We start from the raw sequence: 15,896 nt of genomic DNA, 5'->3' as shown, positions 1-15,896 counted from the left end.
GCTTTCCCAGCCCTGGAGAGAATGCAAAAAGCAAGGGGCAAAGATTATCCATTCTTTAAAGACCTACACTCCAAGTGGATTTAGCTTGTTCTTACAACTAATTGCAGGATATATTTCACATTGCTACATGCTCTATTTAGCATTACTATGGATGTGAGTTCTATTGTGCTATTACCCACATGCTTTCACAGGCACCACACTGCAGCCCAAAATTGCCTAGCCAATACTTAAGGCTAAGAAACACTTTAAAGGTACAGCCACATCTCAAACATCACACTACCTCAGACTTTCCAGCAGTGAAAAACATGACCATGTTTAGAGAGATAGTAAGTAAGCAGACACAAGGGAGGAAGGAGTTTAAGTGCTTTAAACTAGTAAGACTGATTACAAGCTCTACACTAAGCACTGGCACCCTACAGGATTAAGCCCCATCTACTTACACATGTGCGTCACAAGCACAAGCCTTACAGTCAAAAGAAAAAGTCCCTTCCCTTGGAACCTAACATCACACATAGAATACACACCAATTGCCTGTTTTTATTCTTTCACTCTTTCTGGTCTGAAAGGATTTGCTAAATCTATATCCAGCTGCCCCACACTCCTTCCTACTCCAGACCAGGCAATCAATGCTTGCACTTCTCTGATGGACTCCTCTCTAGGAAGATTCCCATATCCTATGCCTCCTACTAGAACCACAGCTGCAGCTCATTCCAAGTGTTATCATATTTAACATGACTGTCCATCTGTATTTTGTAGGACTAATAAAATCAAAATGGGTTTTCAGTACTTTTCATACAACTCCTGAGAAGTCCAGTTTGTGACCAGCACAGCAGTTCATGGCATATGCAGGTTTGTGGTGATTCTGCTTTCAAGAATGCAAAACAATACACTATTCTTAGACACAGTTTCAGGGTTTACATAAATCTGAATAAGACCTTACATACTGTATTAGTAGCAGCCCTTGGTTTACATTCCATCCAGAAAAACACAAACCCATCTCTTAAGAAATTTTAGGACTCCTGCTGCATGTTAGAGGACTGGCAGACCTTTAGAAGCTCCCATTAGGCTTCTGGTTTGTGTGCAGCAATCTTGTATAGAGGGTAAGGAAACTAAGCAAAGTGGAAACTAGGTTAAATTCAGAGAAGACTGGTGCAGAATTATAAGCAGTGCCTTTAGTCCTTAGGATGAAGCGTGGACAGAGCACATCTTTACTGCACAAAAGCTTTTGGCGGTTTCTGGTGGCTGCTGACATCTGTGCCAAAGTTCCCCTAAGGATGGAGAAATGAGAAGGATAAAGTCATGCTCAGGAAATATCAAGGTCAGGCCATGAAAGAGTAAGCCCCAGGAGAGACAGGACATGCTTGCAGCCAGCAGAGGACATGGCCATGGGAGTATTTTCCCATCAGTGCCACAAACACCGCTGCCTTAGTTCAGTGCCTGGATTTCTTTGTTTCACCTTCCCCTGCATTTACTTTTGCTACTCCCCACTCAGCCTGAATGGCCAGGACAGAACCACAGCAATGTGGGCTGCAGGGGAGCCAGGGCTCCAGCTGCTGGGTCAGGCGAAACAATTGGGAGAGTTACTGCAGCCAAGTGACAGGCACCAAAGCAGAGGGGCAGCACAAGAGCCCATCTTCCCTGCCCTGTTACACCTATGAGACCAAGGCTCTCATGACCCCAGTTTGATCAGTGATGTCACTGGTCCACACCAGGCCTTCAGCACAACGGGCTGGTGTCTGTGAAGACTTTGGAAGTACAGAAAAATGCTCACCATCCAACCCTGGCCATGCCAGCTCTACTCCTGCTCCTGCAAAATCTCTCCAGCCAGCCCTGCACCATGCACAGCTGCTCTGATGCTCTCCTGTCAGGAATGGCTTTCAGGCTGCTCACGGCATCATCTCAGATACAATGAGATGCCACCCTTGGCACTCTGCTATTCATCAAACCCAACCAGAAACAGCACCACTACTGCCATTCGCAGGCATAAAAAGACCAGCAGGTCTAGTCTGCAATTGTTTGGGATTGGGTTATCCTTGAAGCCAGAGCATAAGGTCAGAAAAGAGTGACACCGTTTCCAAGTGGCTCCTTGCACACAGAAAATGAATACCTACTTCCTATTACCAATGCTGGTGTTTTCAGGCTCATTTAATCTATAAAATGCTATTCAGGAGAAACCCATCGATCATTTCCACAGCACAAATCAGCAGATCATCAGCTGCCCCACGACAAAATAGATCCCAGGAGTCCACATGAGACTCTTCTCCCCTGGCAGCTTTCTGGAAAGGCTCTTCTAGGACACTCTCTTCCATAACATTAAGCCTTTAAGCCTGACTCTCAATATATTAAACCTCTATTTGCCAAGCATTCACTCCTAGGCCTTTCTAAGAATCATTTTGCAAAGCTTGGATGGCAGTATGTTTTCACAGCTGATGTGGAAAAGCTAGAAACAACATTTCCCAATGAGAAATCTCTGCTTTACAAAGTGTGCACTGTTTCTTTGGCTTAATCTGACTTGCTAAGGGCAAGGGGGGGCTGCAGAATTCTTTTATGCTGTTGACATAAAATATCTCTGCCTGTCTTCATGGTGGAATCGTTCCATTTCCTGCTATCAGTTCTAGGATGGATATCCTGAGGCAGGGAAGAAAAAATAAATCAACATCTGACCACAAACCACCCATTGCTGGTGCTAGTGATGGCCCATCTTATGCCACTGGACACCCTGATTAAGGGCGAACACAAGTTTTCCCTTGCCAGGCGGCAGGAAAACACCAGCAGGATCCGTGCAAGGTTAAGGCAGGGCATCTGCCTCCCAAACAGGCTTGGAACAGCTCTGACCTTCAGGATCACAGCAAGGCACTCACTGGGAGTGTGCTGAGCAGCTATCAGTATTACAGCTTATTCATAATACATGAACAGCTTAGGGCTCACAGAACTGCACATCCCAGCAGCCTGACTCTAGCAGCAGCCAGGACTGACAGCTGAAGGGAACAAGCACAGACAACAAGCACAGAGTGCTGCTGGCCCCAGTATATTGTCCCCAGCTTATTGTAAGAGGCAATGCACATATCTCCAAAGCCAGCCATTGCATCTGGATCAAAGAGTTAAAACAGCTATTGATGGGTATCTCTTCCATAGTGACAGCCACCTGTACTTTTGTCCCCCCCACCCCCCAACCTTGCAACATCCTGGCAATGAGTCTGACAGTTCAGTTGTGCACTGCATGACAAAGAACTTCCTTCTGCTGGAATCTGCTGCCCAGGTGTTGCTCTGGATGTCATTTCCATACTGTCAGTCCCAGTTCATTTACTCTGTACCATCTGAGATATTGTAGAACTCTCCCATTTCTCCCCTCCCCAAAATAACTTTGAGGTGAAAGCATTTATCTAATTAGTGTTGCTTCATCCAGGAAGAGTTCTACACTGCAGCAAGGTCTTCTCATCCATCCACACACCTTTTCTGCTTATTCTACATTTCCAAAATGGGTAACCAGAACCTCACACAGCATTTCAGGTCCAGATGAATAATCATTTGAGCCAAGTCAAGAAAATAGCCTTTCAGCAATACTGGAGGTATACAGTGCTGATCTAGAAGGAACTGTCCTAAGCCAGAGCTCTCTGGTCAAGGCAGGCTGGTTGCTTTATTATGTGTTTATTATATGTTGGCTTATTATTTATTATTATATGCTTATTATGGTTTATTAATTTTACATTATCTTATGTGACAATAAGATCACAATCCAGAACAGAAACATTTGCTTTAAGGGTCATAAAGGTAAGAGATTTCTGTATGGCAATGCAGAAGCTCCATTTTGTATGGATTAGATTTCCCCAGCTGGAATGGCAGCATCAGTGAAGACATGGCATCCTGTATGACAGATGAAGCGCTGGCAAGGGCTCTCCCCCACACAGACAGTGAGGTCACTCCCCACCCCTTCCTTTGACAGCAAGCCTCTCCTACACTGACTTCTGCCTTGACTTTTCCTTGCACTGGTGCTGGTGGGGCAACCCTTCCGATCAAAGGGATCGAGAACTAAGGACAAATATCAGTATATCAGAGTAGTGTCTGCTTGATTTCTTTGGGAAACCTACACCAAAACCACCTTTCTCTGCACACATCTCAAGCTCCTGCAGCCAGAAGGAATGTGGAAAAGGGTTATGACAACCTTGTGCCACCTTCTTGTCCAACACCCTCCACTCCAAGGAAGCACCATAGTTTGAAGTTTCTGAATACAGGAGTACTGGCTACAGGAGTCACCCAAAACCACCTTGCAAAAAAACCTGGCAAACTTTGCAGAAGCCCTCAATGAGACTTTTCTACTGGAAAATACATGCATTCCATTCATATCATCCTCCATCACTATCTATTGTTTCTATCAGTTCATTTTTGCCTCTCAAGAGCTCACCCCAGCTCTTGCTACCACAGGCACAAGTATTTCCATTAGAGCCTTTTAGGAGGTTCAAAGAACAAGTGAATTAAACCTCAGTGAATACCTAGTGACCAGCAAGAGCCATGCCACCTCTCCTCTGTAAAATGTCAGAAGAATGTGAGATTCATCACTTTTACTATTTTAAGCACAGTGATGACAGACACACTCAGTACTTCAGTAGGTGAAATGCTTCAAAGTGCTTTTAATATTTGCAAAATTAACTCCTATAGGGCTGCTAAATGTCTCTACTTCTACACAGAGGCATGGTCTGCAGTTTACCACTAACATTTAAATTATTTTTTAAAACATAGCTTGCTATTTCTGGAGAGCAGGTCAAAAACTAGCTCCATCTCTAAACCACTTGTCTTTCTAGCCTGGGTTTGCATGGAGATGACCATCTCCATGGTTGCTGGCCTGCAGCTCAAAGGACATCAACCACACTGAAATGCGGACATTTGCACAAGCAGGATTCTTATCCTGCAACACCACCCTCTCTGAGATACAGGATTCAGCTTCCTGACAGCTCTTACATTAAAAGCCTCAGAAAAAACAAAGAGAAATGCAAAATCAATCACAGCACTGTCAACAGTGTCCAATTATGTAGCAGTTTTGTTTTGGTTTGCTTCAGTGGCCAGCTGGGACTGAGATAGATGATTTCATCTTGCCAGAGAACTTCAGTTGGCATCCGGAGACAGGCGTGGATAGCCAGATCCTTTGCTGTGAACATACATAATGAACCCTCCAGAAACAAATTATCACAATCCCTTTTTAAAGATGCTGCCAAATACTGAATCTCTATTGACATGAAAATGAGTTCCGCAAGTCGTGAATGAGCTGATTTTTATCTACTTGCATGATTTTAATATTGACTCTGAGACAGAAAAACAGCACATTAGAGTGGTTTAGGTGATCACTGGCCTTGGATGAATGCAAGACCTGACTCAGGTACAGCTCAGCCATAAGACATTTCACTCTTTTTTCTGAAGACAAACTCCTGATACTGCTATAAAAGGGGCAGCAATCAAAGATATTGTCACCTGATGCTCTGGGTACATCATTTATCGTCACTCTACAACTGTGACTGACCAGATCTGACACCAAGAGTGAAGCTCTCTTACACCATAAACTTGATTAGGGATATGCTTCTATAGTAAATACCAAAAAAAAGCAGAATGGTTTATTTTTCAAAGGGATGAATGATCAGTAATTACTGACAGTAATGTCTTTCTTGGTAGGAACACATTTTCTGTAGTTACAACCTCTGGTTGGCATGCCTGCCATAAACAATGACTTCTACACAGATGTGTGTGTGTACTGGTGGAACTTATGATAAATGAACACCGTTTTGTATACATAACTCTCATTTCAGCATTTAATGACCAGATCTACATTTTTGATCCAGCATTATTTACTAGGAAACTTTTGACAAAGACAAGAAAGCCTCTGAAAACTGACAAACACAAGCATAGACACTGCTTTCCCAGACTGAGCAGCTAAGCTCACTAAACATTCAGCATGAACAGAGTATTGCAAGTTAAAACCTGCTATTGAAGTCACTTTCCACAGCATCCTCAGCAGAGCCATGCTGAGCCTGCAGCAGAGGCAGAGCACCTGCTCCAGAATCACTTCAAAATAACCAGTAATAGCGGTAGAAATTAAAGTCTGCATGTGTTTATTTTAATGAAAAATACCCAAGCTAAGATCAGCCAGGCTCGCTGAAGAGCTGCATGCCCCAGTCACCCCACCAGGAGGGATGATGGGACACAAGAAGTTTAAGCACACAACTGACCACAACTCCAGAAGTAACTGTGATAAAACAGTTTTCGCAATGTTTTTAAGTAAGGCAGTTACAAACCCCCCCCCCAAAAAAAAAAGGCAAAAAAACCCCAAAACAAACAAAAAACCTACAAAACATCAACTATTTAGGTTCAATTTGAAAGTCCAAGCAGCAAGTTCTTGGGGGAAGGAACAGGGTAGCTCCAAGCCATATGTATAAGTCAGAGCAGCAGCACAGGATCCTTTTACTTGGTGGAAATGCTCATGGTTATTGGGAACCTTTAACCACTTAGCATTTGCACTGAACCATAAGATCACCAAGGGCTATTTATCACAGCTAAAGGAACCGTGATTAACAAAGTACAGAAATTGACATCCAGCTTGCACAATAATAATCAAGTGTCTACAAGAGATTAAAAACCAGACATTTAATTTGGGTTCTGACTTTTTTTAATCTTCTGGTTAGCAACTGGGATATTTCTGAGAATCCTGACATCACAATTCAATAACAAGGTCTAAATATGGCTTCTACTAGAAAAGCATGAAACCCAAGCTGCTCCTGGACTGTTCTTAAAGATTGTTTTACATTTCTATAAATAGAAATCAATTATAATGAATACAGTCCACTTATATTGATCTGACTAGAAGCTACTTCCTAACATTTTCATTAAATAGGGGATTACAGAAGGAAAACTGAAAATGAAAAAATGCAGTTCTTGGCATAGCCAGTTCACCCAAAGTGTTAGCCTCATTAATGCAGGGTCAGAGCTACATCAGCCATGATCTTTAAGACCAAAGAACCACATGCCCAAACCACAAGGCATCACTTAAATTGTGAAGCAGATGATTTTTTAAATAGTCTGCTTTAGAAGGCTAAAACACCCATTCTCATGTATACTGATAATTACACTGGCTCCTGATAAAGGTCTACCTGATGTTGCCTAAATGAGTGGGGTTTTTTTAAACTTCTCAGTACTGTTTAAGAAACTTTTCTCCTCAACTGCATCCTTTTCATTTAATTTATATACTAATACAGAATACACTGAAAATTAAACTATTGATATGATAAAGGAAAACACTGAAGCAGATTCTGGTATCAGTTACTTCACTGCCTTCTGTAACCCATGATGGGCATCACACACCATCCTGAAGAAAGTCTCCAAGGGACACTAAGTTTGTAGAAGATCATTACATTTGGATTTGCCAATTATAGGTCCAAAGAACAACCAAATCCCACATTAAAACTCAGGTATGCATCTTATCCAAAGTCTGGCTGGTCCTTCTTAACTTGTTTTCAGAATGACAGAAAAATGCTGACAGTATCTTGCATGCTTTCACTCTAATTGTAAGGTTAGACAGAGAATATGATGAAAAAGGCTACAGGAATATGTATATATGGCTCAGTATAGAATAGGAAAGGTATTAAAAACCCCAATCTAATAAGAAGGTGGAAATGTATCTAGTGACATCTCCAATTTTTGTCAACCTTTACATCATGTAAAGTGTCTGCCCAAGTTTACTAACCTGCTGTTTTAGGTACCAAGCAATTACACTGTGGTACCCTCTGTGCTTCCTATCACAAGTTTTCGAGGTGGAACACCAAGGTGGTCTGGGTTATCAAGGGTAAAGCACAATAAAGATGTGCAAAAGGGTTAGTGAAAACAAAGGACTGCCACAATTTGTGTGACAGTTTAAAGAACCATGAATTATTTAAAATGGTAATCAAACATTTAATCTCTTGCTTCTCTAGTGACCAGCCAGTGCTAATCCTCCATGGAAAGGAGACAGATTCCTGACAGTGCCAGCTCAACCAGGGATCAGAAAGCCACAGCCTGACTAAGCTCTGCACCCACATGACTGCCAGAGCTGCCCAGACAGCTCAGTGGGAGCACATTGTCACCCTGAGCTGGGCTGCAGGCAGTGCCCTGCTCTTCCCCCAGGCGGGCCTCAGCACTCAGCATCCCTGTGGGAGGGGTGCCCAGCACAGGAGCTCCTCTGCTTGGTTCATCCAGCTTGGAGGTGTTGCTGAGACATGAGAGAGGAGACTCCCTTCTGAAGGGAACATAGGGCCCCCCATGCAGACCAGACTCACTTGTTAGGGAAGCCTACTGCCCCCCTGGGGCCCTGCTTAAAGATGGAACAGAAAGCTTCCTCCCCTGCTACAGCCCTCAGACTATTATCCCTTGCTGATTTTTCAGGTGTGCAGCAATGAAGTCCCAACAAGAAGTCTCAGGGCAACCAACAGAGCTCAGAGCCTTGGGACCACTGGTTAAAGGATCAGGAGCACAAGCTTTGGAACTGCAGGGAGTGATGAGTGCAGAAACAAGAGAGCCAGCAGATCAATACCTGGCTCTGAGCCTGGTGCCACCAGCAGAATTTTTGGGTTTTGATAATGGGTAGGTTTACACAACAGCAGGCCTGCTGGAGACACTTGTCTCTCTCCTTGCAGAGGAGTTGGCAGGGCTCATTGAGCCCTAGAGTTTTAAACTAGATTTGAAGAGAAAAAGAGATAAAACCCAGGCTAACTAGAGATAAACCTGGGGACAGCACACCAATATTTGAGGGATGGTGTGCATAGTAGGCTGCTGAGACAGCCATTTGCTGTCTCAGTGGAAGCAGGGAATGCAGATCCATGTAGCAGCAAAGGGTTACTGATGTGTTAGGTCCCTCTGGATATGATGATTGTGAACAGAAAGGACTGGCAAGTGATCTGGTGGCTGAAGGCCACCCTAGGAACAGAAATAATGAAATATTTTTTGATTATTGGGGAAAATGGCCTGTTTAAGGGACTGGTGGATAGAATCCTTGGGAAGCATTACTGAACTGCCTGTGGCTAGGCAGGCTCTCTAGAGAAGTCTGGACCAAATGAGCCAAGGCCACTTCTATGAGGTTCACCATTACAAAGTACTGGATCCTGCATTTGGATCACAACAACTCCATGCAGCACAACATTGGGACAGCATGTCTGGAAAGCTGCCCAGTGGAGAAGGACCTGGTTGGCAGCAGCTGAACATGAACATGAGCCAGCTGTGCCCAGGTGGCCAAGAGGCCAATGGCCTCCAGGCCTGTGGCAGCAATGGTGGGGCCAGCAGGAGCAGGGCAGGGATTGTCCCCCTGTGCCAGCAATGGTGGGGCCAGCAGGGCAGGGATTGTCCCCCTGTGTCAGCAATAGTGGGGCCAGCAGGAGCAGGGCAGGGATTGTCCCCCTGTGTCAGTAGTGGTGGGGCCAGCAGGAGCAGGGCAGGGATTGTCCCCCTGTGTCAGCAATGGTGGGGCCACACCCCGAGGGCTGTGTCCGGTTCTGGGGCCCTCAGTTCAAGAAAGACATTGAGGGGCTGGAGTGAGCCCAGAGGAGGGCAGTGGAGCTGGGGAAGGGTCTGGAGCACAGGTTCTGTGAGGAGCAGCTGAGAGAGCTGGGGGGGCTCAGCCTGAAGGAAAGGAGGCTCAGAGGGGACCTCATCACTTTACAAATACCTGAAAGGGGCTGTGGTGAGGGGGGAATTAGTCTCACCTCCCAGGTCAGAAGCAACAGGACAAGGGGGAAGGCCCTCAGCTTGCACCAAGGGAGGTTTAGATTGGATGTTAGGAAAATTTCTTTTCTGAAAAGGTTGTCAAGCTTTGGGCTGCCCAGGGAAGTAGTGGAATAACCATCCCAGGAGGTATTTAGAGGATGCATGGATGGGACACTCAGGGACATGGTTTAGTGGGGGACTCAGCAGTGCTGACTTAACAGTTGGACTCCACAACCTTAAAGGTCCTCTCAAACCTAAAGGATTCTAAAGGCTCACGTGTGTATGCTGTAAAACAAAATCCCCATAACCTAATTAAGTTCAGGAGCCCAGCAGAGCCTTAAATCTCTCTCCTGAGCCTAGCTTTTCTATTACTTTGAAACAGACATCATTAACCTGCAGGACCATCCATACCTACAGAGAGAGTGGGAAAAGTGTCTTGCATTTAGCAGCAGCTATGCTGTATTACCTCAGTGTATACAATACATAAATAACTTAGTAACCTTCTGGTTTTTTTTAGAAACCTCTACCTCCTGGTGTGAGAACTATCCCTGCAATCAGTAAGCTGCAGCTGGGACCAGGGGCCAGCGCAGGCAGCTATGGTTCAAACACAGCTACACAGCCATGCAGAGGCTCCACAGGGGGGGAGGGGGTGGCACCTGAGGGTGCTCAGCACTGAGGAGCAGGTCACTTGGCCCAGCACAGCATGGGCTGTCGACAAAATCCTGCCACACAGCAAGTAGATTTGGGAGGAGATACCAAGAGATGTTGAAAAAGCAGGTAGGTGGTTTCTCCAATTCTTGTTGAGAGGATGGGATTTGACAACCACAGCTCTTCACTGCTCATTCTGTCCCTCACTGCTGAAGGATCAGCTTTTCTACACTACATGAATGCAGTCACAAGTGCTCCCAGTGTGTCTTGGGGGTGTAGGGAAAAGCAAAAGTCTTGGGTAGAAGTTTCCTCTTAACCAAGGAAGGAAATACACTGAGCTCTTCTGCAGCAGCTCCTGTAGTTTTCCCAGCACCAACTAATTCTCCATTCTCTATTTGGCAGCTGAGAAGAGTCCAGGTCACTGTGGGTGCATTTTGCTGAGCTTTTGGGTTTCCATCAGTCTGCCTAAGCACAGAAATGGTAGAAATGCTGTTTTGTGCTATCCCAAGCACATTAAGACAACTTAGGCAGCAAGAGCAATGTGCTGATGAGGGCTCTTCACAGCAACTAACCCTGCTGTATGCAGAAGGTGATGTTGAGAGTTTATACAGGAGGAATAAACAATTGAGAACATACTGCTGGAACAAAAGGTGCTGAAACTGGCAATCTGATCAATGATCACAACATTTCCACTGGACTTACTCAACTTAAGCATCAAGTGCACTGGTGACTGCACACAGCTAAGCAAAACACCAGTTTAGACATATTAGCAATCTACCTTTGGCTTACTTCAAAAGCCTTTACCTTTCTGTCAAATCAAAACTCCACAGAAACTATGAATTTTAAAGTAACTTCAGAAGCTTATAACACAGAAACATAATGCCTTGCAATAAGTCTGATTTGCAAACAAATCATTAAATGCATGACTAATTTTTCTACTTTACTAAAAAAATACTGGGCTCTTTCCCAGCACTGCCTGAACATGACCAAATTTAATTCAATTCTTTTTTTTCTCCTTACAATAACTTGGAGCAAGAACAGACATAACCCTATATTTTATTTTGTTTTGTTCCAGACAGACAATCAGTAAAGAATCCAGTGTTGCTGGGGGGATAAGCAATAATATCTATAAAGCCTGAAAGCTCAATCAATGCTATTACAAACTAGTGCAGAAATTTGTCTACTGCATAGTGTTACTGTAATTGGTGACAAGCCTTCTGAATAAGGAGTCTAGTCAGTGAAAGAAAAAGCTGGATCCTTCCTGAATGCTGCATGATAGGTTTTCATAGCATGAAACAGAGGAGATTAAGACAGTGCTGCTCAGTACATGCATCTGGCAGACAGTTTATCAGAAGGCACAACACACCTGAAACAGCACTGCTCCAGCTGGGAATGCAACCATGCTGTTGTGTTTGGGATGCACCTCAGCAATCCCCTGTGCTCATCAATTTTCATTGGTCTGACCAGGCTTCAGAGCTCAACCTACCAATGCCTCTCTGGCAGCCTTCCTGGACACAAACCCTCCCTCTATTAATTACTGGCAGAAATGGTGCTCTATGACCCTCATCCTTTCCTTCTGCCTCTGCCCCGCCTGCCCTGGACAAAAATACATCCAACAGCTAAGAGACCAGTAAGACAAGTCCAGCTGAGTCCTGCTTTATAGGGAGGGCCAGCTCAGGAGTGCATGATCAGGAGTTGGGCTTTACTGGGTTAAGCCAAGCATACGCCAACTGTACTGCTAAAATATTCATGGGTTTGCACTTATGTTACATAAAAAGAATAAGAGATTGCAGTTTGAGAAACCAGTGCTTACGTAGCCTGCCTCCACCCTCCCTCCCTGTCACCCAGTACAAGTGACAGTGCACTGCAACAGCCTTGGTTCACTTTCGTAACAGCCAACAGATGCAGGATCCTTCCTTTCCTGGGCAGCACTTGGCACCTGTCCCTGTTCAGCCATGAGGCCTCCATGGGTCAGCCCCTTCCTTCAGCCTGGTAAGGACCCTCTGCACAGCCTAGACCTCAATGGTATCACTTCTCACCTTGCCCCAGTTTGGGGCCACTCACAGCTCAATAAAGATGCCTCAGTCTCCTCTAGGTCACTGATAAAGGCAGATTTGACAGGACAGATGGTAGGACAGACCCTGCAGCAACATCACTTGCCACCAGACTCCAGAGACTATCTCAATGGGGAATTCAGAGACTGAACATAAACCTCAGAAAATTATCTTGGGAGGCTGCTAACAGACACTCACTGGGATCAGCAGGAGGGTCAGGAGCAGCTGCTGGGCTCCCTCAGCACAGGGTGCCCACATATCTCAGTGCCTGGACTTCCTGAGCACCTGTGGTTGGTATCTCCAGAACCAAAGTTGGAGGAAATAAGAGCAGAGAAGCTCTGGATACACTCTCATGCAGCTACAACATGCAGCTCTTTCTGGGGGCTCTGTGAAAGTGACATTATCATAGATGTTTGCAAAGACGTCCAAGGCACACACTGCCACAGCACACAGAGCTCTGGGTAGGCATATGTGCACTCCCGCCTTCTAAAGCCTTTGCCATTTCACTGTTTTCATATGACATCCTGGTCACCAACTACTCAACACAGACACTCCAGAAAAACAAAACTGACAGTAACCACCTGGGAAGGGGAGGACACCTTGGAGAGGAGAGAGATCAGGAATAGTCAGGTAGCATCCTGCACAAATGAGCCCCTTCTCCCCATTTCCACAAGACACTGCTGTAATGATGTTACCAGGAGGAAGAATTGTTGTAAATAAGAGTAATATGTTCAGACAAGCACTACACTGCAGTGCCATGCATTGTTATAACTTTAAAAGGATACTTGTTCAATTTTTTTTTTGTTTTACTTCATAGAAAACTCAAGGGAGGGATTGCTCCATCATTCAAGAACACTAATAATATTCAAATTACACCTGAAAGCTCTGTCTCTGTCATTTGTGACTCTGCCTGGACCAGTCACTCAAGTAAATCCCTTCTCCTGAAGGGGAAATGGTACAGATGGCAGCAGGAATCACAGAGCTACATATCAGTGTGTCATCAGTGTGGGAAGGACCAGTGAAAACTCACTTGGACTCTGGCTAAGAAACAGCTGCTTCTGAGAGCAGCATGTGGTAAACACTTCACTCTTGTGCTGTCACCTTAAAGAGCATTCAGGGTGTTACAAAGAGTAAATACACATGGTTATGCACACGAAGTGCACATGTACAAGTTGTACGCAGTATGTCAGATACTACACTGCTGGAGAGAATTTAAGAAAACCTTGCAATTGATAAGAGAAAGGCACTATGTAAAATACTCCAAGACGAAGAGGAGTGAGCTATTGCTGTACTAGAGCTAGTGGCCTGTCCCACAGGCAGAACAGCGCAGGCCTGTGGATCTCACAATGCACTATGGTACCAATGATGGGAACTGAAAGAGACATGAGAAGGGTTACATTAAAAGACGCTTACAGGAACGCAGGTGGTCACTGCTCATTTGGAAGATAACTGGGTGGCACTTCAATGCATGCACAGCCTGATGAAACTAATTTATGAATGGGCTGAAGACATTAAGAAAGTACTAAGAAGACCTAAAGTAAGGCTCCTGTGGGTGTGCATCCACCACACCTCTCTTCAATGGTCTGAGTCCCCCATACACGCAGGGAACCTGCAATGGTTGCACAAGGAAGGCAACATCAGGTTCAAGGGCATTAAGGCTGGCACCAAGTACAGCAAAACACACACCAGCTCTTGTGCACAAGCCAGTACATACAATTATCACAGGCACCAGTGATGCACTGCCTGGGGCTGAGCTCGGGTTCAACGTGTACCGAATATGGGGTTTGTGGACTGAGCAAGGCTGCACCGCGGACACAAACCCGCACAAGCCGCCAGCGACCCTTCCCGCCGGACGGATTGGGCACGCTGACACGGAGCGAAAGCCCGCACGCCCCAGAATGGATGAGTCATAGTTTACACTGCCCATCCACTTGTCTCTGGGAGCGGAGCATCGCTCCCCAGTGAGCCCAGCACAGCGGGGCTCCGCCGCACAGCGAGCCCGGCTGCCGGCCGCGGGTACCGCGCTGAGCCGCGGCGCGGGGCCGCTCCCGCCGGGCAGGGCTGCGGCTGCGGTCCCCGCTCCGCCGCTCCCGCCGGGGCTGGGGCGGGCCCGGGGACACGCCCGACGGCGCGGCTGCCCCGAGCTCACCTGCACCGGCACCCCGGCCCGCACCGCACCTCATCACACCGCAGCCCGCCTCACCTCACCGTCCCGCACCTCACCTCCTTCCGGCGGCTGGGCGCGCCCGGGCGGGTCAGCAGCGCCGTCTCCTCGCAGACCACGGCCACATCCTCCACGAAGACGCAGTCGGGGAGGCTCTCGTCGGCCGGCAGCTCCAGCACCTGCAGCCCCAGCTTGCCCCGCAGCACACCCACGTACAGCTGATACTCCCTCTCCGCACGGGCGAAGTCTACCTCGGGGCCCGCCACGCTGCGCAGCGCCTGCCGGCATAGCGACTCGGGCAGCGCCCGCACCACGGCGTGCGTGCAGCGCCCGAAGGCGGCGAGGCCGCCGCCCAGCCCGGCCATGCTGCGCGACGGAGACGGACGCGGGGGACGTACAGCGGGAACAGCAGAGAGGGACGAGGGACGCGCGGCCGCCGCCGGCGCTGGCAGCGCATAAAGCGCCGCCCGCGGCCCGGCCGCGCCCCATTGGCTCCCCACCAGGCACATTTCCATGGGGCCGCCGCCGCCGCGCCCCCATTGGTTGGCGGCGACGGCCGGGCCGCGCCATTGGCCGCCCTCCGCGCGGCGCCGCTTACCTGTACGGGCGGGCCCGGCCGGCCCCGCGTGTGGCCTGAGGGGCGGTGGGGCGGCACGGCCCCGTTCCGCTAGGTCTGTGCAGGGGCATGGCTGTGCTCACAGCGCTCTAACCCCGCATCCAGGCGCATTCTTACATTCGTTCCAGCTGGGGCGGGCAGGGGGAAGGCTGATGACTCTCGGGCTCGAGGGTGCCTTGGCTTGGCCACCTGCGAACCCTTTGCCGCTGCCTTCCCCTTCCCTGGTGGCACAGCTGAAGACCAGGCGGTTCATGTGGGTGACCAAAGGAAGAATATCCCATGACGAAGGCAGTTCCAAATACAAATCCTAAGGAAATAAGCCCAGGCGCTCTCATGTCATGGCTTTCTACAGGGCACTCACGGGCAGAGCGTGTTCACCTGCTCCCACTCCTTCATGCTGTTAAAGTTTCCACCTCTGTCTCAGGGACTGAAGCAATCAGGATTTCGTACACTTTTCCCTAAATAAGCGCTTCCCTCGGTTTCGTTTTCTCCAGTTTTCCCCGGGCTGGAGGTTATCCCGGAGGAGGGCCAGCCCTTGCCAGAGCACATCCGTGTCTTTGTGCCGCACCTCGCGCCATAGGCAACATCCACAGCACCAGTCCTCAGCCGCACTGCTCCTGCTCCCGAGCCACCCAGGTAGCTCCAAAGTTTGTCCTCGCCAGAGCAGACAAGAAAAAAAGAAGGAATATGAATTTTCCTT

At 47.4% G+C, this 15,896-nt stretch overlaps 1 protein-coding gene across 1 annotated transcript in view; it reads right to left on the bottom strand.

The window, feature by feature from the left end:
• DDAH1 (dimethylarginine dimethylaminohydrolase 1) overlaps nt 1-15,065 on the bottom strand; it is a 56,256-nt gene extending 41,191 nt beyond the window's left edge. Inside the window, exon 1 of the mRNA XM_064719501.1 lies at nt 14,640-15,065. Within this exon, the coding sequence (XP_064575571.1) occupies nt 14,640-14,945 (306 nt within the window). The 5' untranslated portion in view covers nt 14,946-15,065. The remainder of the gene's footprint in view (nt 1-14,639) is intronic.
• Between the last annotated feature and the right edge of the window lie 831 nt (nt 15,066-15,896).

Source organism: Zonotrichia leucophrys, chromosome 8, assembly GCF_028769735.1.
Source record: "Zonotrichia leucophrys gambelii isolate GWCS_2022_RI chromosome 8, RI_Zleu_2.0, whole genome shotgun sequence".
In the NCBI taxonomy this organism is placed as follows: domain Eukaryota; kingdom Metazoa; phylum Chordata; class Aves; order Passeriformes; family Passerellidae; genus Zonotrichia; species Zonotrichia leucophrys.
The sequence above is the reverse complement of the archived record's forward strand: the minus strand, read 5'-3'. Positions and strand labels throughout refer to the sequence as shown.